General features: G+C 37.1%; 1 protein-coding gene across 1 annotated transcript; it reads left to right on the top strand.

Moving 5' to 3' along the window:
- The first annotated feature begins 1,003 nt into the window (after positions 1-1,003).
- Positions 1,004-22,852, top strand: LOC111330624 (leucine-rich repeat and calponin homology domain-containing protein 1). The gene is made up of 20 exons (XM_022935516.2): positions 1,004-1,243; positions 1,375-1,522; positions 2,417-2,543; positions 3,379-3,484; positions 3,680-3,816; positions 4,650-4,715; positions 5,283-5,338; positions 5,525-5,612; positions 7,021-7,239; positions 15,001-15,176; positions 15,900-16,004; positions 17,123-17,165; positions 17,367-17,465; positions 17,832-17,867; positions 19,165-19,263; positions 19,950-20,004; positions 20,192-20,292; positions 20,768-20,905; positions 21,304-21,381; positions 22,644-22,852. The coding sequence occupies exons 1-20, from the start codon at positions 1,108-1,110 to the stop codon at positions 22,743-22,745; spliced, it is 2,115 nt and encodes a 704-aa protein (XP_022791251.2). The 5' UTR covers positions 1,004-1,107; the 3' UTR covers positions 22,746-22,852.
- Positions 22,853-23,234: the final 382 nt, after the last annotated feature.

Here is a 23,234-nt window from a genome sequence, read left to right as displayed (position 1 = left end):
ATTTTCTATGGGTTTACCAGTGCAATAAACGAAAGGTTTTTGACCAATCAAGGTTCTCTTAGTGTTTCTGTTATTTTATAAAAGGGTATGTGACGTCCGAGAGGTTATGATTTACGAACCGTCCAAACGGATGAATGAAGAGGGTAGGTTTCTAAAGAAACTGTGGTTCCGCGTCAGTAGGAGTAACAAGGTCATTTTGGTTTTATCAACTGAGTTGACAAAGTAAATTGGTCGCCGTAAAAAAGTTTCAAAGGTGACGTTTCGAGCGATAGCCCTTCGTCAGAGCCCTTCGAGCGTTAGCCCTTCGTCAGAGCCCTTCGCTCCGTGACAAGGGGCTAACGCTTGAAATGTCAGATTTGAAACTCTTTACGGCGGCCAATTTACTTTATCAACTCGGTTGATAAAACCAAAATTACCGTTTCAGACGGAGCTGAGTCCTAGTCACAAAATCAGACATGGTTTTCAAGGGAACGGTAAAGTGTATCAATGTCTTGTCAACTCAAAATGAATGACAGATCCGAGAAAGGGAGGTGACCAAAGATATCACTTGAGCTGAATTTTTCTTGAATTCGTTTGATTCTTGCCTTCGACACTTGTCACTTCTAGAAATATTTTATCGATCAACGTCAATGGCTCTGTTTCACAGTATGATAGATAGAAAATCGCGATTTCCGTCTAAGGAAAGAGTTACTTGTCTTACTTTCAACCGTTTGTCATGGTTGGCCGTTGGAGAAAGAAAATTCTGAGTCTCTCATTAGAACTGAATGGGGCACTCACATCGCCGAAAGTCTCAGTTTTTAAGGGGCTAAATTCCTTTTAGTTTGCCTAATGTCTGATTTCAGTGTTTATGAGGGATCATAAACACTGAAATCATACGAAAAACCCTCTTTAGGGAGTGTCAATAAAGTTTGTATTGTATTGGAAATAACCAGTAGGACTTCCAGTCTAGAAACCTTGACGTCAAATACCTCAAAGGCTCGTGGGAAATACATCCCAGTCATGCGCCGTGCAATCACGAGGCGAGAGATTTCCAAGATGTCGCCGACCCGGTGGAAGAGGTGTCGACTTAAAGGGCTAGCATCTTCCTTTTAACATGTAAACCCGACCATGTCGGGAAATACATCGCTAGAGAGATGCTTCAAAGAGGCAGAGGAGACGGGAAGGCTCAATTTGAGTCAGAAGAACCTTCGCGATTTCCCAGATCCGACAGACGATTGCGAGTTAATCGATGTAATCGAAATAGGTGAGCTTTCTAAAAGCTTTATAAGCTGCAAATATTGTCATTGCGTTAAGATAAAGTACACAATTTCTCGCTTACAATTGGACTCAATGTCTGACTGCTTGCAATGACATCACTGATCTTTTATCTTGCAGACTTGTCAAGAAATAAACTGTCCGAATTCCCTGCAGAGCTGTGCGATTTTGTTATGATCGAAAGAGTGGATTTATATCACAATACCATAAGGGGAGTTCCAGAATCGCAAATGAGTGAACTGAAATTTCTTCGCGTCCTAAACTTGAGGTAATGCGAATAGTGCGATGTAATCATGTCTCCTAATTTTTATCTGATGATATGATCCGAACCAAGTTTTAAATCACAACTGCAGATGCTCGTTATAATCAACAAATAATTCATCAAGCTGTATTTGAGAATGCTTGCAGGAGGTTTTGATCCCTTCATTAACACTGCTTGGCTTCTTAATTATTATTTTTTCGTCCATTCTCTGATTTATGTTTATGATGGTATAAATGATGTTGACATTTACACCATTTTTGTACGATTTGGAGAACAATGCGTAGTACGTTTGTTTACCTTTTATGTTGATTAATCAGTGCGAATGAAGATGTCGAAGGACGGCAAGTGTGAATAATCTATAATTGGATTGCAGCTGATACGTTTATGTGAAAATGAAAAACAATTTTCCGTCAGTCCTTGGCTCGAAGAAAGTTTTTTCTTGAAGCGCGTTCTTCACACAGGGTTTTGATCAAAGTTTTTCTTAAGTAATGTGGTCAAAGGCAAAGGGAGATTATTGTTCATATCTGAATGAAAAATGATTCAGGCCATCGAAATTTAGCGGAAGTATCGTGTAAATTAATTGGAGAATCCCTTATCTCTACTACCTTATCTTTGAACATCCTGCTTGATGTAACATCAAATGCACTGAACTTATTACAACTAATTAAATGTTTAGCCACTACAAGATTTGTTACCTGATGAAACCGAAAAAAAGAACAGCTGGAAAGCAAAAAGAAAAAGTTCAAACAAGATTTGAGTTTTAAAAGAAGTATGTAAACAAAGTATTAGGTATATGTCTTTAGGTATATATTTGATAAACTCAGTTAATAAAACCAAATTATCTTTAGAAAGGGTTGTGACTGTGAGTTACATTATGCTGCCTCATTTTTTTGTCTACAGACGAAACCAGATCACCACTTTCCCCTCAGAGCTCTGCTCCTTGCCTCTGCAAGCCCTGAACTTAAGTAACAACAAGCTCACTTCTTTGCCTGTTGAAATTGGACACCTAACTTTGTTACAAGATTTGGTAAGTAATGTTATGATCTATTAACCTTGGTGAAGAAAATTCTGTTGATAACCCAGAGGCCTAATCCAATAGGCAGCTTATCTTATTGCAGCATGTAGTGAGAAGCAGTATTGTTAATGATAATCAGCAGTACTTTCATTAACCTCAGCGTGTACAATGGTATCAACTTGAGAATTTAATTCTCTGGTGTTATAAAGCTATTTAAATTACAGTTCATGCAAATCTGTGTGATGTAACGCACCCCATTCAGTAACTTTTAAAAAAAATCTGAAAGTACACTCATTTTGATTTAATTTATTCTGGGATTGGCTCTAGAAACCCATGCTAACCAATCAAATGCAACTATTAGTGATAAGTTATGTTATCCTAGTTCCTACTGACTCTTGCTCGTACAACAATTTGGATTATTTGATGAAACCAACCTGGTAAAATTATTTGGTTTTCCTTCTTTATGTTCTGTGATGGATCCATAAATCAAACACCACCTTGTTTGATGAATCAGATGCAATAGTAAAAACCACTCATAAAATTGCGATATTTATTTTCCCACCCTGAGGGTTGTGCACTTGTTGTCACTTTAAGTTCAATGGCTCATTGGGATATCCAGGAGTTTTTATCTTATTGTCTGCGGTGACTTATGGAAGGAGGGCTCTATGTTCGTTTGTTGGATTTAAGAGCAATCTTTTGCATCCTATCATGATTAAGAACTTCGGTTGATTCCATACATTGTTACAATAATTTCAAGGGACACTAAGACTGAACTTAATTTTTTGTTCTACCTGAAAATGCTTTAAAATTTGGCAAATGTTTTTGCTGTGATCTTCTCTCTATGCAGGATTTAAGTTCAAATGAATTGGTGCACCTACCCAGTAGCATGGGAGAAATGATATCCCTGAAGGATTTAAACATTCGAAGGAATCGTTTAGAAGTTTTACCAGATGGTAAGTTTTAATAGTTCAATTTTGCTTTCTTTAATGGGGGTTCAACATTGATTATTTATTGATTTTGGCACAACCTTTATTTTCCTTCAGCAATTTCTCAATAGATAAAAAGTTCTATTACTCCTAAAACTTAACCTTGTGCTGTCTTTCATCAGTCTGTTTGATTAATTTGTTGCATGCTCTTTCCTTTTGCAGAACTTAGTAAATTAAAATTGGTTAGACTAGATTTTTCATATAACAAAGTGTCGGTGATTCCTCCTGCGTACCGGCTTATCACAAGTTTATCTGTGCTGGAGCTTGCACACAATCCTTTGACGTCGCCCCCAGCCCAGGTATGTCCAAATATTTCAAATTTTGTACGAAATATACAACTTTTTTTAGAGACATGTTTCGGCATGCTTATGCCATCTTCAATCAATGAGTAACTGAACGTGAGTAATTATATAACAGACAAGTAGATGAATAAAATATTTACAGTATGATGTCATACAAAAGCGGGTACTAATTACAGCATGACAACAAACATGAAATTAAAGGAGTGAATTATTTAAAATGCTAGAAAAGTGTTATAATGCATTTTAGTTCACACCTTTAATTTCGTGTTTGTTGTCACGTTGTAATTAGTACCCACTTTTGTATTACATCATACTGTAAATATTTTATTCATCTACTTGTCTGTTATATAATTACTCACATTCAGTTACTCATTGATTGAAGATGGCATAAGCATGCCGAAACATCTCTCTAAAAAAAAGTTGTATATTTCTTACAATATTTATCCTACATGCTGCTACTATGACCTTATGGAAATTTCAAATTTCATTCTTAAAAAAAATTAATATTCTTCCACCATCTCCTTCCTACATGTAGCTATGAAACTTATTGGATGGATTCAGATTTTAGCAGAATTATAATACCTGGTTCCTTTCCCTTATTTTTATCATGTGGTAATCCTGAACTTGTTACATTGTACACATCAGTATGTATATTCTCCATACTGTTCTCTATGCATTTCCTAGAGTGCTGACAAGGAGAATTTGTTTAATAATCAAGGGTATTCTCAGTTGGTGATAACTTCCCATATTTTTGTGACCTTTACATATGATTCAGTCCTGAATGACATTGTAAAAAGGAACTAAATGAATCAGTGTTCTTTTCTCTTCAGGTTTGCACAAAAGGGAAGTTACATATTTTCAAGTATCTCAGTGCAACAGCTCATGAGCAAGAAAAGGTGATTTGAGATTTTGCCAATATTGTTCAATGTCAATAAACCAGGTTTGTAAGTATCCATTGATTTTTAACTGCCCATTTACAAGGCCTCGAAAGTCCTTGAAGTTCTCTCCTATACATTTTGGTCTGTTAGAGTCTCCTCAGTTCTCAAATGACAATCTTAATCTACTAGAATACAATCAGGATATGTGAAATATTAATCAAATTCAAATTTTATGATCCCAGGCAACTGGCTGGGGTCACACCCCTTTGGAACAGAAGCCCATTTAAGTCAGAATACTTGTATAATTTGTTTGGAACTTTTGAAATACATGTTGATTGGTTCTTGAAATTTTTCTGATTATTGTCCTCGGCCCAACTGTTCAAAGAGCGGATAACCAATAAATCACTATCCAGTGTCAAAGTAAAGATTGGAAAAATCATTTTGATTGTATATCATAGAGTTGTGCTCTGAGAAGAATCTCATTGTTTTTTAGAGGTTTTTATTCCAGAATTCTACCCAAGGCTCAAATTAACTGAATAATTTTACAGAATATGGCAACTTTTGATTCTTAGTATCTTTCCACAGAGAAGAACATTTGACAGAGATGTTGTTCGAAAATACTCTTTTCCACGATCATCAAGGTATGACTTGTAACTATCTTAGGGCATTCACATGCTTTTTTTTTCTTTCAGAAACAAACCCAGTTTCAGATAAACTGATCTTGATTTTCTTAGTAAAAGTTTTTCATCACCTACAACCGTAATAGCGAATGAGCTTAAGATTTCAAAAAGAATGCTTACTGTTGTCTTTGTGGATTCTTCATGCAGTGAGGATGCGCCTGAAAACCATCTAATGATTGACCGAGTAAGAAGAACACACTCCTTAGATTTAGCAAGAAATGCAGCTGCAAGAGAGGTAAGGAATGCATTTAATCATCAAGCTCCCAAGATCTGATTGCTAATTCTCCCCTCTAGCTGTCACACATTTCATTCCTCATATATTGGTCACGAGAATTTGGTGTTAGATCAAGGTAACTATTTCTACCTGATAAGTTTGAGTATTCTTTTTATCTGTTGCTGGATAATCAAGGCTGTGCTCTAAGAAAAATTGAAGGGAGCCCAGTGCTCTTAAAATGTGAAATCCAGGGTGCCCAGCATTTGCTTTTTATGAAGAAACTAAGATTCTTGAGTCACCCAAGAGCAAAAGTAAGGTGCCAAGTGCCACTGGGTGCTGCTAGACCACAGCCCTGATAATGTATGAATATTATGGGGAGAAATTACATGTTTAATCACTTCTGGTAGTTAAATTTAATTTAATTTAGTTCATTTTCACTGCATTAAGTTTTGCAGTGGGGAAGGACTAGAAAGGAACATAGAAACCATTCGTGTTAGTCCACCCTCCCACCTATCCCACCCCAGGGGAGGACATCCATCACACAGTAATCTCGTGTGGGGGAAATTAACATCTCCTGCCCCTAACCCTGCAGGAGATGGGACCTCCATTTATTCGTCCCTATCCGAGAAGACTAGAATATCTAACCATTTCTAGATGTTATAGAAAGGTAGCAAATTCTTCTCAATTATTTTAAGACCCTGAGTGTTGGTCTGGCCGGGGCTCGAACCCTTGACCTCCCGCACAACAGTCCAGCGCTCTATCCATTGAGCTAACCGGGAGGCGGTTAATGTTTTACACCCTAACATCAGTATGCATATTCTCCATACTGTTCTCTATACATTTTCTAAGGTGCTGACAGGAAGAATTTGTCTAGCAATCAAGCCTTTTTTATTTGGTGATCATTTCCTTTATTCTCATGACCTTAATGTGTGATTCAGAGGTGATATTGTGAGGAGAAATTGTATTCTAGTCACTTGTAGGGGTCAAAGAGTTAACGTCTAGCTAGAAAGCCTCTTGGCTGTGTTTTGGATGTACAGTGGAACCTCGATTTGATGAACCTCTATGCAACAAAGTCCTTGGTATAACAAACAATACTCAAGTTTCAGTCCGGCTAAAGTTACAGTAAAATGTATGCCACAGAACCTCAATATAACATACCTTCTCTATAACGAACCAATTTCCCCAGTCCCTTGGCACTTCTTTAAATCAAGGTTCCACTGTATTGTCTTTTGAATACATGTAGCTACTTTCAGTCAGTTTTAATCTTTTCCATCCGTCCACTTCTTTGTTAATTGTTATCCCTACTGAGTTTTTCTGTCTTCCCAAAGTAATAGTTTGTGTTCTTCTGTAATTTTCCATATAACAAAAAATATTTCCTTAACCATTGTTGCTTAGCTCTTTCAACTCATTTATTTTGTTTGTGTTGTAGTCTTATGAAAAGGAGGTTTATCGACCAAGCTCCTTACGAGATAGAGAGAGAACAAGGCCCCCATTATCTAATGTGTTTGAAACAGAAGAGAAGAGAAGGGAGATTCAGAAAGAGATAGAAAGAGCCCAACAGCTGCTGGCAGATGCCCATGATGTGGAAGATGGTGAAATACAGTCGAAACCAGATGAGGAGTATGACGAAGGAGAAGAGATTCTGAAGGTTTGCTTTTTACAAATTTGTGTGTTGATTTGTAACCGTCATTATGTACTTATTGACAGAGTCAGATCAGGCCAATTATTTTCCCTGGCTCAGTTGAAAAAGATTTAGAAATTTGAGTGGCCTTCTCCCTTTCTGCGGGCATAGTGGATCTTGCAGAACAAAGACGGGGCCAATCCGGCTTTTCACTAATTTTTTTTTTTGTTATTTGTGACCAACATTATGTACTTATTGACTGAGTCATGTTAGGCCAAATATTTTCCCTGGCTTAGTGACATTTTGTCACTTGACTCGCCTTCTTCCTTTCTACTTGCATTGTGGATCTAGCAGGGCAAAGAGAGGGTCAATTTGGCTTTTGTGGCCCCCCACTCATCCAGGGATTGCAATAACTTTTTCCAATAGTTGCTGCTGATGGTGCAAAGGCAGCTGTGCTGTAAGTTCAAACTCAAAAATAGCCTGCTCACAGGCATTGGAAGGTCTTACAGGTGGCCATAGAGCACTGCTAACTATCTTTCAATGAATAAAGGCTGAAGATTTCTAAAGAAACTTTGTTGCTGCGCTGGTGGGGGTAACAAGGTAATTGGTTATATCAACTAAGTTGAAATAGTAAGATACAATGAATATATGAAGTTCATATATTTTGAACTGCGGTATTAGATACGTATGATGCATGATCCTCGCAGTAGATAGCGCTATTTATGCAATAGCAAAAATCAGACCTGAAAAAAATCAGGCCTGTACGGGACTCGAACCACTGACCTCTGCGATACTAGTGCAGCGCTCTAACAATTGAGCGAACAAGCCAACCCGTACAGGCCTGATTTTTTTCAGGTCTGATTTTTGCTATTGCATAAATAGCGCTATCTACTGCGAGGATCGTGCATCATATGTATCTAATACCACAGTTCAAAATATATGAACTTCATATATTCATTGTATCTGATTTATCACTTTCACGGGTTTATTACGAATCAACTTAACGGCCTGCTCCCAGTTGGCTTGTTAGCTCAATTGGTAGAGCGCTGCACTAGTATCGCAGAGGTCAGTGGTTCGAGTCCCATACAGGCCTGATTTTTTTCAGGACTGATTTTCGCTATTGCATGAATAGCGCTATCTACTCCTTTGAAATAGTAAATTGGCCACCATGACAAATAAAAAAGCTGACGTTTTGAGCGTTAGCCCTTGGTCAGAGTGTTAGCCCTTTGTCAGAGCCCTTCGCTCCAACAAAGGGCTAACACTCGAAACGTCAGCTTTTTTATTCGTTACGGTGGCCAATTTACTATTTCAACTTAGTTGATATAACCAATTATCTTTCAATGAAATCTCTGCTTGTGCAATTATGTTTGGTCCTCATGCTGGAAATGTGTTCAGGCCATGCTGATCACATATTGAATAATTATCTTTATGCTACTAATAGTTAAAATGAATAAAAAAAAAAGTGGTTTTTGTCCCTGTTCCAAGCTACATTGCTATGATACTTAAACAAAGAATTGTGCTGTTCGATCCAGTTTGAAATCGTTTTAACCTGAAATTAATTTAGACTACACCATTTATGTTGCACTTCTAATTAGAAATTGGTTTGTAATATGGTTAAATGAGGTATAAGGAACAAAAGAAAATACTTTATAAACCAGTCAGAAATCGAAATGACCTAAATTCATTTTACACTGCAATGTTTACATTTATGTGCAGTGTTTTCCCACACATTGTGTGTGAAATTTTGCTGCTAATTTTTTCAAAAAGAAAAAGTTGGTCTGTAATGATCAAGTCTGGCATGATTGTCCATTGTAAACTGATTACAAATAAACTGATGATCCTTTACTTGAATTTATGAAATCAACATGCTCTCCTTGCAAATAAGCATTTAAGAAAAAAATGCTTTGTGAGAGTACCCCCCTGTAAATGTCGTAAACTGTGTAAAAGCTTGTGAAAAAAATGTCAAACTTCTCTCTTGAAAACTGTGTTGCCATTATCCAGTTTCCAACTTAGAATTTCTCCAACAGGGATAATTCTAAGTATGGGCTGAGTTATGCATATAGGAGACTGGTGTGGGCTAGTTCATTAGAATAGACTGGATTTCCTTTTCTGAGTATATCTTAGCAAGTCAGAGTGTCCTTCTTCTTACTTGCCTTCCAACCAAAAGAATAGGTTTTGAAAAGAAAATCTTAGTGATTCAACCTGTGCGATTCATGCTAACTTGGCTTTGAATATTACATTTATTTAACTGAAGATCATTTTACTTTGAATATCATCTGTAATCAAAGTGAACTGGCAGTGGATAGTTGGATATTTAACCTTCTGACCCCAAAAAGTGACTATCATCTAAGTTCTCCTTACAATATCACCCCTGAATCACACATTAAGGTCAGGAGAATAAAGTAAATGATCAACAACTAAAGAAGCTTTTGATTGTTTAAACAAATTCTCCTTGTCAGCATCTTAGGAAATGTATAGGAAACAGTATGGAGAATATGCAAAGTGATGTTAGGGTGTAAAGGGATAATGTGTACAGTGTTTGTTTTTGCCTGTCAGGGTTAAAAGTTAGAATAATTTTGCAATTCATAACTTGTTTCATTAAATTATTTTGTTAAAGTTTAAAATAAGCTTGATGAAAAATAACTTATGTTCAAATTAAGATAAGACCAATGGCCCTAAAATCAGTGATAAAGTTTATCTGCTACAAGTAGCTCAGCATCATTTTTTGTCATTCTAGATTAAAATTTAATGATTAATCAAAATCATTACGGACAATGATTAACCATTTTGTTTGCTGTGGCTGCTAAAAGTAACTTGAGCCTCCCTCCATATAGCCTTTGCAACAAGTTTATCAATGTATAAACTTCCTTCAGTATGACTTTGAGCATTGGCTAATCAATTGATTTAGTGAACGATTAATAGAGTTGATTTAAAAAAAAAAAAACCTGAAGGATGTGTCACTTAATTTTGTTTAGGACTATTCAATCTTTCTGCTATATGATATTTTATTTCTAACCAAGTTAATGGTCAAGTTTTGTGGTTGAGGCAATCGCATTTTGATAGTTTTTTTTTTGTTAAGGTCCGTTATTACTAGTTGATAATAATTATTTTGATCTACTTTGTTACTTGGTGAAGAAATATATGCCTCTCACATGCTTATTATACAGTTTGATTACTTTAAATTGCACTAATGATTAATTTTTAATTAATCTTAAATTAATAGTTAATTGTCACACATGCTCACCATTTTGGATTTTAACAAATTAATAACTGTTATAAACGTAAATTCTTCTACTACATGTCAAAATTGTTAAAAAAAAAGACTTTTCAATTGGCATTTCTGAAATGAAAATCAAAGACAACAGTTTCTGTGTGGCCATTAACAATGCATTTATTTACTTTCTGGAACTAAGGTGAATCATGCGACCACTTATTTCCATGAAGTAAAATCCTGTATTGTTGGCTCATGCAGTAACTTTTGCCTTTCATTTTCTTTCAGATAAAAGCACAGCAACCTCTGCAGGCTTCTCTCCAGAGAATCTTCAGCAGTGAGACCTTGTGGCCTTTGCTTGTTGTTTTACTGTATGCTTTTCTCAATCCTGGAATGGTTTTTCTGTCTTTTTTTGTGGCCTTGCTTTGTCTGGCTATTTTATGGGTTTTCAAATAGTTATGGTGAAAAGGCAGTGATGTTTTTCTCTCTAGCATACAACTTTGCCTCTGCAATATTTTGAAAGGTGACACAATTACTTAAAACTAGTAGTTTGTATTAGGGATATAGCATTTGAAATGCAAAACTGAATATCTTGCAAAAAGTTGACAACACAGCTGAAATTAGTGATTAAAAAGTAGTATTTATTTAGACCTTATTTACAATAAGCAACTCTAGATGTACATATAATTAAGCAATAGAACACATTTTTCTGGGCTTTCTAATTCTTTGCCTTCAGCTCATGATTAATTTTATGAGCTTTCCTCGTGTTCTCCAAACATCCCACTTGCTTTTATCACATCATAGAGCCGGGAAAAATGAGTTCTTATGCTTTTATGGCGTAACTAGTTAGATATGGGCTCTGTAACCTGATAAGCATCCACTTGGAAACTGAATTGAGCAATCAGAGGATGCTTAGTATGTTTGTTCATGTTATAAATGAATTTAGAAGCTCTATCCACAGTATGGAATCATGCTGTTCTCATGTAATTGATTTCTTCACCTGCCATTCCTTATCAAGTTTTAAAAAGAATAGTTGCAACAATTGTTTCATGACCAACATTTTAACTACACTAACAGCGATAATAGGGAAGAGAACCAACATTCTGTGCAATGTTTTAAAGATAATCAATATGCTAACTGATGGCATGTCAATACCTTGATTATAGTATAATTTCAGAGCTGAGCAAAGAGTTTCCAGCAATCTGATTGGTCGAGTGGTTCCTTATATGATGCTATATAAACCACTCCACGTAGTTTCTATAAAATGTTAAAATAAAATGTTAATGAATGTTACTAAAATGTTATGATTTTAGAAATTTCTCTGTTGTTCAGCTCTGAAATTATACTAAAACAGTTATTCACCTCAGGTTCAGGGAATATTGTTGAATATTCGACGATATTCACCTCGCCTTCGGAGAATAATTGTTAAATAGTATCGCATTTAACATTCAGTGACCTTACTATGCTCAGAAGACACTCTTGAGTGATTGACTTTATAGATTTATTGGCTTTGGTAAAACTATATTAGGAGGCTTCACTAATTTTTTTTTTTTTTTCAAGATTAATGTTACACTGTAGCATAGCTTAAGTATTGATTTATCTTTGAAGAGTTTTCTGCGAAAGAATGTAACAAAGGTCAACATCATTAACCACTCTCCAATTTAACCATTAACTTTTCAAACCTAGTTTGAGACAATAAAAAAAAGATATACTCAGTAACCATAAAACTGTATTAAAAAAATTGGAATTGGCTGAACCAAAACCAGTTTGAAATTTACAGGGAACTCATTCAGTGAATAGTAGGGTGGATGGCTTGAACCAGCAAACATGAGATGATAAATCTGAAGCTCTTACCTTGTAGCTTAGCTGGATTGTCTAATTGACAGAAGTATATGTAGATTTTGTATTTACCTTTGGAACACCTTGACATTAAGGTAAAATTTTTTGATGAAGAACTTGTCTTTTCCCAAGTAAGTTTTGTATTTCTTTCTAAAATGCGAGATTTAAATTTGAGAATTACTTAATCACAACCTGAGATAACTTAAAAGAGAAAATATTAGTGAACAATTAGCAAATTATTAATATATTATTTTATTTAATGTATGGTGCATGCTAAGCAATGGATGAGGTAAGAATAGTAAGAAATAAACTGTCTGGACAAAGGCTCCTTAACCAAACTTTCAATTTTTTTGGACACAAACTAGCAGGGGGAACAGCTCTTTTTGGTCTCAAGTACTTACAATTTAATCAAGAAACTTCTATCTTGTTTTATTGACCATTCAATAATTCTTTTTTTCTGTTTCTTTACTTGACATAGGGTTTGTATTCTTTCTAGTATAATCATAAGAAAGTTACCAATTTAAGAGTTAAACACTTTGGATCTCTAAAATTTATTTCTTGTAGTGACTGTTTTTATTAACTGAAAAATTTCCTTGAAATCTGTTATTAATATTATTTTTTGTCTTTCTGAATTTCTTCTGGTTAGGAGCTGCTTTTTTATTTTTAAAAGTCTAGTAGTCAATGGTCAATGTATAGAATCTAAAGGTTATATTGTTATTAATTTATGATCAACACAGTCATTTAAGATCTTACAAGGTAAAGGTTTTAAACCAGTTAATTTATTACATTTTGCTCTATTGTTGAACTGTAATTTATTCAAAGATAAGGAAAAATATTTTTGTTAAAGTTTTTGATTATAGCACAAAACATCACAGATAAAACAGAACTACATATTAAGTTATAAGTAAGAACTTAATCAAGAGCAAACAATTGCTTGTATTATGTAAGTTAAATATTTGGCAAAATTATTATTATGGACTTATTTTTATGTAGATAGTTGTGCATGACATTGGTTTGATGTCACAAAAAGAAAGGAGTTTTTTCTTTGCCCTGTGCTCATGAAAAAATTCATAACAACAATTTGTCTTTGGAATGAAACTTTGACATTACTTGCTAAAACCGTAGGCTTCTGTAGCTGCCATTTGTTGAAGTGTTTGTAAAGATGATCATTCTGAGATTGTGTAATGGAGAAGTTGATTGAAAAGGTTATGATCACATTATTTATTAATGCTGTTGTAGAATTTCAAAAGTGAAAATAAATTGAGAACCAAATGGCACATAAAGTGACGCTTTGTGTTTCAGCTTTGCTAATGAAGAACATTAGAAAGTCTTCCCAGTAGTTGTTAAAATTTTAGTTACAGTGTGATTTCTATAACACTTTCTTGATTTAACATCATTAGGAATGCCATTTAAACAACTGGATTTTTTTTTCCTCAAAATTCTCACTCAAAACAGGAATGGTCTAACTTGGAAGAGAGTTTAGATATCCTACTCAGTTTTTTTTTTCAGCTTTGGAGACTGTTTTGCAATTTATTCTGCTTCCTTCACTTTAGGCTTGCACCGAAATGTTGGCTCAAACTTATTTTTCTTAACCCTATACACCCTAACATCAGTATGCATATTCTCCATACTGTTCTCTATACATTTCCTAAGGTGCTGACAAGGAGAATTTGTTTAACAATCAAGGTTTTTTATTTGGTGATCATTTCCTTTATTCTCCTGATGTTACTGTGTGATTCAGAGGTGATGTTGTAAGGAGAAATGATATGTTAGTCACTCATTGGGGTTAATGACTTTGTTTTAAAATCAAGAGCTTCTTTAGTTAGTGATCATTTCTTTTATTCTCCTGACCTTATTGTGTGATTCAGGGGTGATATTGTAAGGAGAAATTAGATGCTAGTCACTGTTAGGGGTCAAAGGGTTCTGCTCCTCTTGAATTTTATATATTTTTATTACAAATCCTGTAACCAGTTAACTATAGATTTTCTCTTAGTTTTAATATATAGACTACTGTAAATAGCTCCCAGTCTTTTTTCTTTTTTATTGTCCCCAAATTAGTGAGGGATTTTTCCCTAACTAGACGGCTCTTGACACTTTTAGTAAAGTTTTACTAGTACTGCTACTGCTACTGCTACTGCCGCTGCCGCTGCCGCTGCTGCTGCCGCTGCTCCTGCTGCTACTGCTACTGCTACTGCTACTGCTACTGCTACTGCTACTGCTACTACTACTACTACTACTACTACTTTCAGTGAGCTGTTCGTCCTCTTGTATCCCTGTGCATCAGTGAGCTGTTCGTCCTCTTGTAGCCCTGTGCACCAAAGAAATCAAAATCAAGTTTATCTATAAGGTCTGAATTAACCCTTTTACTCCTTTACTTCTGCTGGAAGTGATTTACGCATACTTTCCAAACATTATCCAGCCAACAGGTAATAAGAATACTCAAACTTATCAGGTAGAAGTTGTTACTTTGATCTAGTACCAAATTCTCGTAACTTATTTACAAGGAAATGTGTGGCAGCCAGAGGGGAGAATTAACAATCAGTTCTTGGAAGTTAAAGGGTTAACACCGATCACATTTTATGAAAAATCACTCCAGGATTTCGACAATGCTTTCCCAATTTCATAAATTTTCAAGCATTTGTTTGTTTCCGTTTGTACAAGTACACCGCTGCATGAACTGCGGCGATATCAATAACTGTGTCATCCCCTACAGTTAATTTTTATTTGATTTCGATCAGGAATTCTTACAAATTGAAGCTGAGCAACGGAGAAAGAAGGAAGAAGAGGAACGGCAAATCGAGGAACGAAGAAGTGCTGCAAGGAAGTTGCAGACACAACATGAAGAAATACAACAACAGCGACAGGCAGAGGTCAGAAGGAAAATGGAATCCAAGAATGCAACTCCTGACCAAAAGTGAGAATTATTACTGATTATTATTTTGGTGCAAGCTACTTTCTTATGTTATGGAATCTCTTGGGATTGAAAGGGTGAAAAGACAAAACACTGATGACTATTTCGTGAAAATTAATGGCTTTCATTATTAACCAAGCGTGAGGTCAAGATGGCTGGATATTGGCCGAGTTCTTTCGTCTTGGTCCATAAAAATGCGAGAAAAGAACGAGCCTAACATCCAGCCATCTTGACCGAACAAGCTTGGTTAATAAAGGATTTATTATGGTACAAAAAGATTTCGCTATATCAAGAATTAAGAATGACTTGTTTCGTACGAGAGCCGGGAAAGAAAGCCAACTGTGTTTGTAGCACAACAAACTTACGACGGTCGTTTCTGTTTTCTTTGTTTGACTATCTTCGGCCGCTTTTTGCGTTTCCATCGCCGACAAGTTCTAATTCTATTTTTTTCATGCGCGGGATCAATGCGAGTAATCCCGAGTGGCACGGGTAGCCAATCAGAATACGGGATTCGCTTCATCTTGCCTACGGGTGCTGCGAATGATGTAATTAGAGACATTTATACTTAATCTGAGTGACTGAAAAGATTTCATGAAAGACTATTAACAACAAGGTAATTTACAATAGGTCTTGTAATTTGTTTGTCTACAAATATGTGAATCTTTCATTGATGTGTAGTTTAATGAATGGAAAGGATTTATTTGTGTATCAATGTTTTCTCTTTAGAAAACTCTCCTCTTCATTTGGTGGCAGAGATAGTGTGAAACCTCCAGTTCCCAATCGTCCAACTTACAAAGTCTTGACTCGTACAGGCTCAGCAAAAGAAGCAAGGTAAATTTAACAAATCGAAGGTGGATAAGTGTGCTCTGTACTCTTATCGGCAACGATATTCGTCATCGAAGTGGTCAAAATGTTGTGGACTCGCGAGTTGCAGCCGAGTGAGTCCGCAAACGGTTCTTTCGGTGCGTGACACGTTGACGCGAGCAGCATTGTCTGTTCTCTTGTCAACAACAGCAAATTGACCAATCACGTTGCGACATTACTGCCAATTGTGGTACAAATAGTGGTAGAGCGAGAGAAAATTAGTCTCCCTCGCAGCCGTTTTTAGTCTCCTCACACAATGCTCCTCCCCCACAAACTTCTTTGTAGAGAGAAGCATTGCGTGACGAGACTAAAAACGGCTGCGAGGGAGGCTAAGAGAAAATGAGAGAACAGAAAGAGAAGGTTTAGGTGTAGGATTTCAAGTACAGCAATTTCAACTAACCCTTTACACCCTAACATCAGTATGCATATTCTCCATTACTGTTCTCTATACCTTTCCTAAGGTTCTGACAAGGAGAATTTGTTTAACAATCAAGAGCTTATATGTGCACGATCCTTCGCAGTAAAGCACTATTTGAGCAATAGTGAAAATCAGACCTGAAAAAAATTTCAGGCCTGTACGGGATTCGAACCACTGACCTCTGCGATACTAGTGCAGCGCTCTACCAATTGAGCTAACAAGCCAACTGGGAGCAGGCCATCAAATTAATTCGACATAAACCCGTAGATGATAAATCAAACAACAACAAACATATGAAACATATGTTTCATATGTTTGTTGTTGTTTAATCAAGAGCTTCTTCAGTTGGTGATCATTTCCTTTATTCTCCTGACCTTATTATGTGAATCAGGGGTGATATTGTAAGGAGAAATTAGATGCTAGTGACTCTTAGGGGTTAAGGGGTTAACCATCAAGAGGGACCAGGATCTAATTTCTCCTGAGAGGTGACCTTCTGAGTCGTTCATCATTCACTTGTTCTCCCTTTGATAATTTTTTTTTTTAAACTTGTCATGCGTTTTATACATGAGCTTCTGGCTCGGATGTGAGGGCAGCGTCATCCCACGTCATGACACTTATAAACTGATTGATTGTGTTAATTGACTTCTTTTTTATTGACTTTTTTTAGTACCCCTCCAATGGAATCGCCTGATGTTGCATGGAACAGACAGGTAATGAATCATTCCTAGGTTGAAATATTACTCTAACCTAACTCCAGTCAGGCCACATGATTTAAATCACAAACATGTGTCTTAGAAATGAAAATAATTCCGCTGAAAAGTCTGGAATAACGTTTGAGGTACGCAATAATTACTTCGAGTTAAATAACAGCGACTAATTATTAGATAAAATTGATTTTTTTTTTTTTTCAGGAAGAAGAGCTCAGAGCACGCAAAAGAGAGCAGCTCATGCAACAGAGTAGAAGAGAAGCTCAACTTTCTAGGTTGAGATTTGAAGAAGAACGGATGAAGGTAAGAGATTCAATTTTCTACGTGGAATCATTTTATCATGAAAGTTATCAATTAAGGGTAGCTGTTTGATTTGGTGTGATTTTACGGGGAAACACGTTTCAATCAGTTTGCTTGTTTTTACTTTTTATTCTGATTGGTTCGTTGTGATGTGTTCTTTTTCTCTGATTGGCTATTATGATTACTTTCATAGAAGTGCGCGTTTAGTGCTATGAGGTCAAGGATAAACAAAACCTCAACTGTATTAACTGTCTTAGGGTTAATTGCAGAAATGCGAGGTGGATGTAGATCATAATGATTTGCGCGTGTTCCAGATATTTTCAAAGAGATTTATGCAGTTTTGTTAATTCCGTTTGAATTGCATTGCAGCGTTCTTCCCTTTCAAGAGATGGCTCAAGTAAATCGGTAAGATGCTAGTGTTTTTCTCAATAGTTTTCTCTAAATTTTTATTTTTGACATAACTGTCTCGTTTAACACGTAATACTAATAATAATAATAATAGTAATAATAATAATAATAATAATAATAATAATTTAATATTTATATTGCGGAAATTAACATGTGGATGTGATCAAATCCGCATTACAACACTTTTCGGGGGACTTTGGCCGGACTGCATCAGCAGTTTTCAAACAGTCGAAGGACACTTATTTGAAGATGCCCCCTCCCCCCCCAATTCCCAGTAAACAGGCCTTACCACATCACAGTAATCTCGTGAGTGGGTTCTTTAACGTCCCCTGCCTAACCAAATTCACTAATTAATAGATGCAGGAGACGGGACCTACGGTTTATTCGTCCTTATCCGAGAAGACTAGAATGTCTATCCATTTCTTATTAAAGAAAGGTAGCGCATTCTCCTCAGCTATTTTAAGACCTTGAGTGTTGGTCCGGCCGGGGCTCGAACCATCGACCTCGACCTCCCGCACAACAGTCCAGCGGTGTAACCAATTGAGCTAACCGTATCACGTAGAGAAGAATAAAGAAGGACAAAGCTTTCAATATTGTATATATGGGCAATTTTATACCCTTGAGTGCTATCATCTTGGTAGATCAGCCTAAACATAGGCTCGATTTCCGCCACTCTCTCGAGTCTGGTGTTTTTCGTTCTTCCCCGAGAAGAGTGCGGGGAGGAGCGCGGGCTCCGGTTCGCGAACAGTGGCTGGTAATCGAGCCTACCATAAATAAGACTCTCAGGGGTAGAATGTGTTAGAGTTTGCACTTCCTCTACAATTCAATAGGGTTCTTTATCAAAGCAATCACCTCAAGATACTTTGCTTACAAATGTCACAGCATAGTCAGTGGGTCTCATCTCGGGGCCTCAGTGGACAACCTATGACACTCGGGCCACTCATTGAATAGGATGTGACGGGAATGTACAGATAGTTGGGGTTGGAGGAAGCTTGTACACGTTGTTGCTTGAATAACGGGGTCACGGTGGGGGCATGGAAGCAATTATGACCCAAAAACGTGGTCTAAGCGCTGCTGGCTTGATCCCCAGGATGCAAGTGCCCTTCTGCTAGTATTCAAACTCTCTCTTAGATGATAACACCCTTTAGATGTTTTTAAGTGGTTAAAAGTGAATGAGGCATTCAGATGATGAACACAAACTCCCAAGTTGTCGGAGATGTGGCTGTCTTATAAGTGTGTCCTTAAGGAGAGAGTGGATAGTAATTTGCCACTTGTTGTTCGATTCATTTTGTAGAGATTTAGTGGCAAAACCAGTGCAGCAACTGTTTCGTTTAATGGCAGTGAAGCACCCTCCCAAACTGATGGCGGTTTGCAAGACAGGGAGACTTGGGAAGTAAGATACCGCACCGAAAGAAATGTGATACTGTTTTGTCTCCTTTTAAGTCCTCTCCTCCCACCCCCCCCCCTCCCCCTGTCAAAAATCCATTGTTATTCATCTTTTAAACTACACAATCATCACATGTACACGGAATTCGTTGCAAACTGTTTCATGAAAATATTAGATATATTGATCGTGATGTTTGTACAGAGACATTATACACCACCTAGGCACCGGCCCTTATTGGTCTGCAAGGAGTCTAGGACCTCGTTGTTAGTACCAAACCCCCGAACCCTCTCCTCGACTCGTCTCCAATCTTTCCACGGGCTGAGACACGTTTTTCCTACTGCGCAATTATTGAGGGTTCGCCAGCGGACTAGACTTGCGAGTGACTAACTCACTTTTGGAAATTGTACCTCCCCAAGAATGTTACTGTCACCATGTGATTCCTCAGTAGTTGTTTATTTTCTTCGGCCTTTGACTCAGTTTAAAATAGTTTATTTGACACAAGATGGAAACAACGTTGAGGTCTGAGACCCCCATAAGAATTCGTACTTCGGACTTTACCACCAAGCTACAAAGACACTTGTTTGTTGATGAGCAAGGCCATAAATTAGGTTTATATGTTACATGCGTAGCCGACGACGAAGCCCAAAGCGTTCCCTCTTTCTTTATGTATTTATAAAAGTCCTTTTTTTCAGGAATTGGTATACTCGAATATTCAGACAAGACAGAAAGCGCCACAGGTCCGATCTTGTAAGTATAGGGGAAGTGTTGTCGGATCATTTCTTTTTTTAATTACTGTTTATTCGAAATCCCAATTCCACAACTGATCACAGGGGTCGTTGATGAAAATTCCGCGATCGAAGCGATCACGTGAAAACTAGGCCGTAGAGTCCTGTTAGAATTCCCGTAATAAAAAGTGATATTTCTGTATTTTCAGTACCAGCGACTTTCAGAGACCAAAACAATCCGAATTTTACTATAAAACGAATGTACGACAGTGCTCGAGAGGAATTTGAACAACTGGAAAGACTTAGAGAGGTTTGTTATAATCCAATTCCTCGTATTTCCTTCTCTTCTCTCGTAATATGGCGCTATATGAAAAGTTCTAGCTTACGGAACCCCTTATTGCAGAAGTTCTCGCGTGTAGGGTTTTAAGAGCAGTTTTCAACTGAGTGTCGAAAGACGAAAGTAATCCCAGCAACCAATCAGAACAAAGGTTTACGTTATCACTAGCCAATGAGAAATCAAAGTGAAACAAGCAAACTGCTTGAAGCGCGGGAAAACGCGGGCGACCAATTCGTGATTGTTTGTAGTTTTGTATTTGATTGGTTGAAAGGATGGCGCGAGTTTTCTGGACCAATCACAGAGCAAAGTTAAGTAACGCTATAGCAATCGACACTTAAATTGAAAATTACTCTGTGGTAACAAACATATTTCAGAGAACGGCTGAGAAGGAGACCACATACGATCTACTCGTCATTCATAACATCGCCTCCTCTTCTGATTATTGCAGGGTATCGAGAGCCGCCTCAAGGTGGCTTTACCGGATGATCTGCCTGCATCATTGGCCGACGGAGTTGTTCTGTGCCATCTCATAAATCACATAAAGAAAGGGCTGATCCCCAGTATCCATATTCCTTCGGCAGGAGTGGTAAGACAAGATTTGAGATACGTTAACTCCTTTTTTAGTTTAAACAACCTAACATCAGTATACATTTCTCCATTCTGTGCTCCATACATTTCGTGAGGTGCTGACAAGGAGAATTTGTTAAACAAGTAAGAGCTTTTTTTAGGTAATGATTATTTCCTTTATTCTCCTGACCTTATTGTGTGATTCAGGGCTGATTTGTAAAGAGAAATAAGATGCTAATCACTCTTAGCGGTCAAAAAGTTCGAGTTCCTTGTTAAAGAGAATTTGATGTAGTACCACTATGACACTCTCTTTTCGTGTCTTGGGGAGTTACAAAATAAGCACTCATCATGTCAGTGTGTCCTGAAGTCTCTCTCCAAAATTCTTCTTCTAATCACTCAGTTTTGTTTGCCTCGCAGCCCAAACTTACCATGCCAAAATGTCAGAAAAATGTGGATTATTTTCTAGAAGCGTGCAGAAAGCTTGGAGTCGACAAGGTAATTAACCGTTATTCCACGAGCGCGCGTTGGATATGAGATGACAGATAGCCAACGAGGCGCGTAGCACCGAGTTGGCCATAATCATCTCATATCCAACAAGCGCGAGTGGAATAATTGTTTTATTAAAAACGCCCCCAAGATATAAGACAAATCTTACCAAATCTTAAATTTTTTAGCTCCCTTTTAATTTAAGTTGACGCGTACGCTTACCATATTTGAAGATTATGGTATATTGGCTAATATACCATAATGGCTAAGCCAATAAAAAGTCTTGAATTGCATTATCCAACGATCCAGTTTTTAATAATACACGTTATTGGTAATGTTTACACTTATCAGTGGAATGCTTTTGTTGTGTATGTGAGTGATTCCCTGGCAAATAAATCCACACATTCTCTATAGTTTGAACAAGAAACATTTTTTCAAGTGTGGTCGAATTAATTACATTCTGTCACCATCAAGTACGTTTTTGTTTCTCGTTAGGTGACTTATTATTCAAACTGGATGCTTTTTGGAAAATAGAAACTGCGGAAAGCAATGGCCAAAACAAAAACTGAACTATCAAAATAGCAATTCAGCCAATAGCCCATTTCCGAATTACCCTTGGCTTCATTTTCAAAATGAGTCCTGGTGCTCATCCTTTCATATGATTATAAGTTTTTATTGACATGCAAATTAAACTCATTTTCATAGGAATGGTAGAGCACCAGGCCTCGTTTTGAAAAAGAGGCCAAAAGTAATTCGGAAATTGCCTATTGTATTTTGCATTTTGTTACAGTGTAAGAAGTTGTCGAAGGGTACAAAGATCAAACATTCAAAAGTATTACTAGGGTGAAAAGTGCGAAAAACAAACTGAAGCTCAAATGATTACTGTACTGGCTTGAATGTTTCGCGCTTTAGGTAGCCCGCAAGCAGGCTGTCATGAGCTCTTCCGTGTGCACTTCGAATCCTGGGATTTTCGAGTCGGCGAACAAAGCGAGCGTGCGAGGAGAGGTCTGGCACGAAAATTGCTAGACCACCCGCAGGCCTCTCGCGGGCTTCGCTCCTCCTGCTATCGCGCTGATGAGAAGCCACTCGAAGCCTGTGCAGTTCACATTTCCTAGCGTAATCCAGCGCATGAGTTCATAGAGGTCGATGATTTGTGACTTACATTCCTAAAACCAAACTTACTTCCGCTGAAACAAAATCTCACCCAGCATTCTGAAGCAATTCAAGTCGACAGCAACAAATTCATTTTATTCTTCTTTTTCGTTTTGTAGGATAAACTATGTACACCATCCGATATCCTCGAGGAGAAGAGTCCGCTACGTGTTTGTCAGACGGTAGAATCTTTATTGGAACACGCTGATGGAGGAATTTAACAACACCGACCCAGTCAAACAAGAATTTGGGTGATTTGAAATGTTGATGATTGAATTTCGGAGCTGCTCCAGCCGTTTCTCAATCCATTGCAGTAACAATATTTAAAGGAAAGAAGAAAAACTTCTGATGTGTTGGTGTACTAAAAGTTACTTTGGAAAGACATATATCACTAAAACTTGTACAGGGAATTTACCGATGGTAGTTTGTAGGCTTTGAACTAAACGAAGCAATCAGATTGGATCGTCTTTGTGACGTAAACTTCATGTCAAAATGAACTATTGAGAGTTCCCTTTTTTTGTTTTTGTTTTTTGTTTTTTGGGGGGGTGGGGGTTCTCCAGTAATATACGCCCCTGAATTGTATTCCCGCTTAAGATTCTTGGAGTATCCATTTTTCATATTTCTTAAAGACTCTCGATAATTCAGGTTAGCCTTTGTGTATAAATAACACTACACGTGTATGAAATTATGGAAAAACCAGTTGATTCGAA

This window comes from Stylophora pistillata, chromosome 7, assembly GCF_964205215.1.
Source record: "Stylophora pistillata chromosome 7, jaStyPist1.2, whole genome shotgun sequence".
NCBI classification, from domain to species: Eukaryota; Metazoa; Cnidaria; class Anthozoa; order Scleractinia; family Pocilloporidae; genus Stylophora; species Stylophora pistillata.
This window is presented reverse-complemented; position numbering and strand designations above follow the sequence as displayed.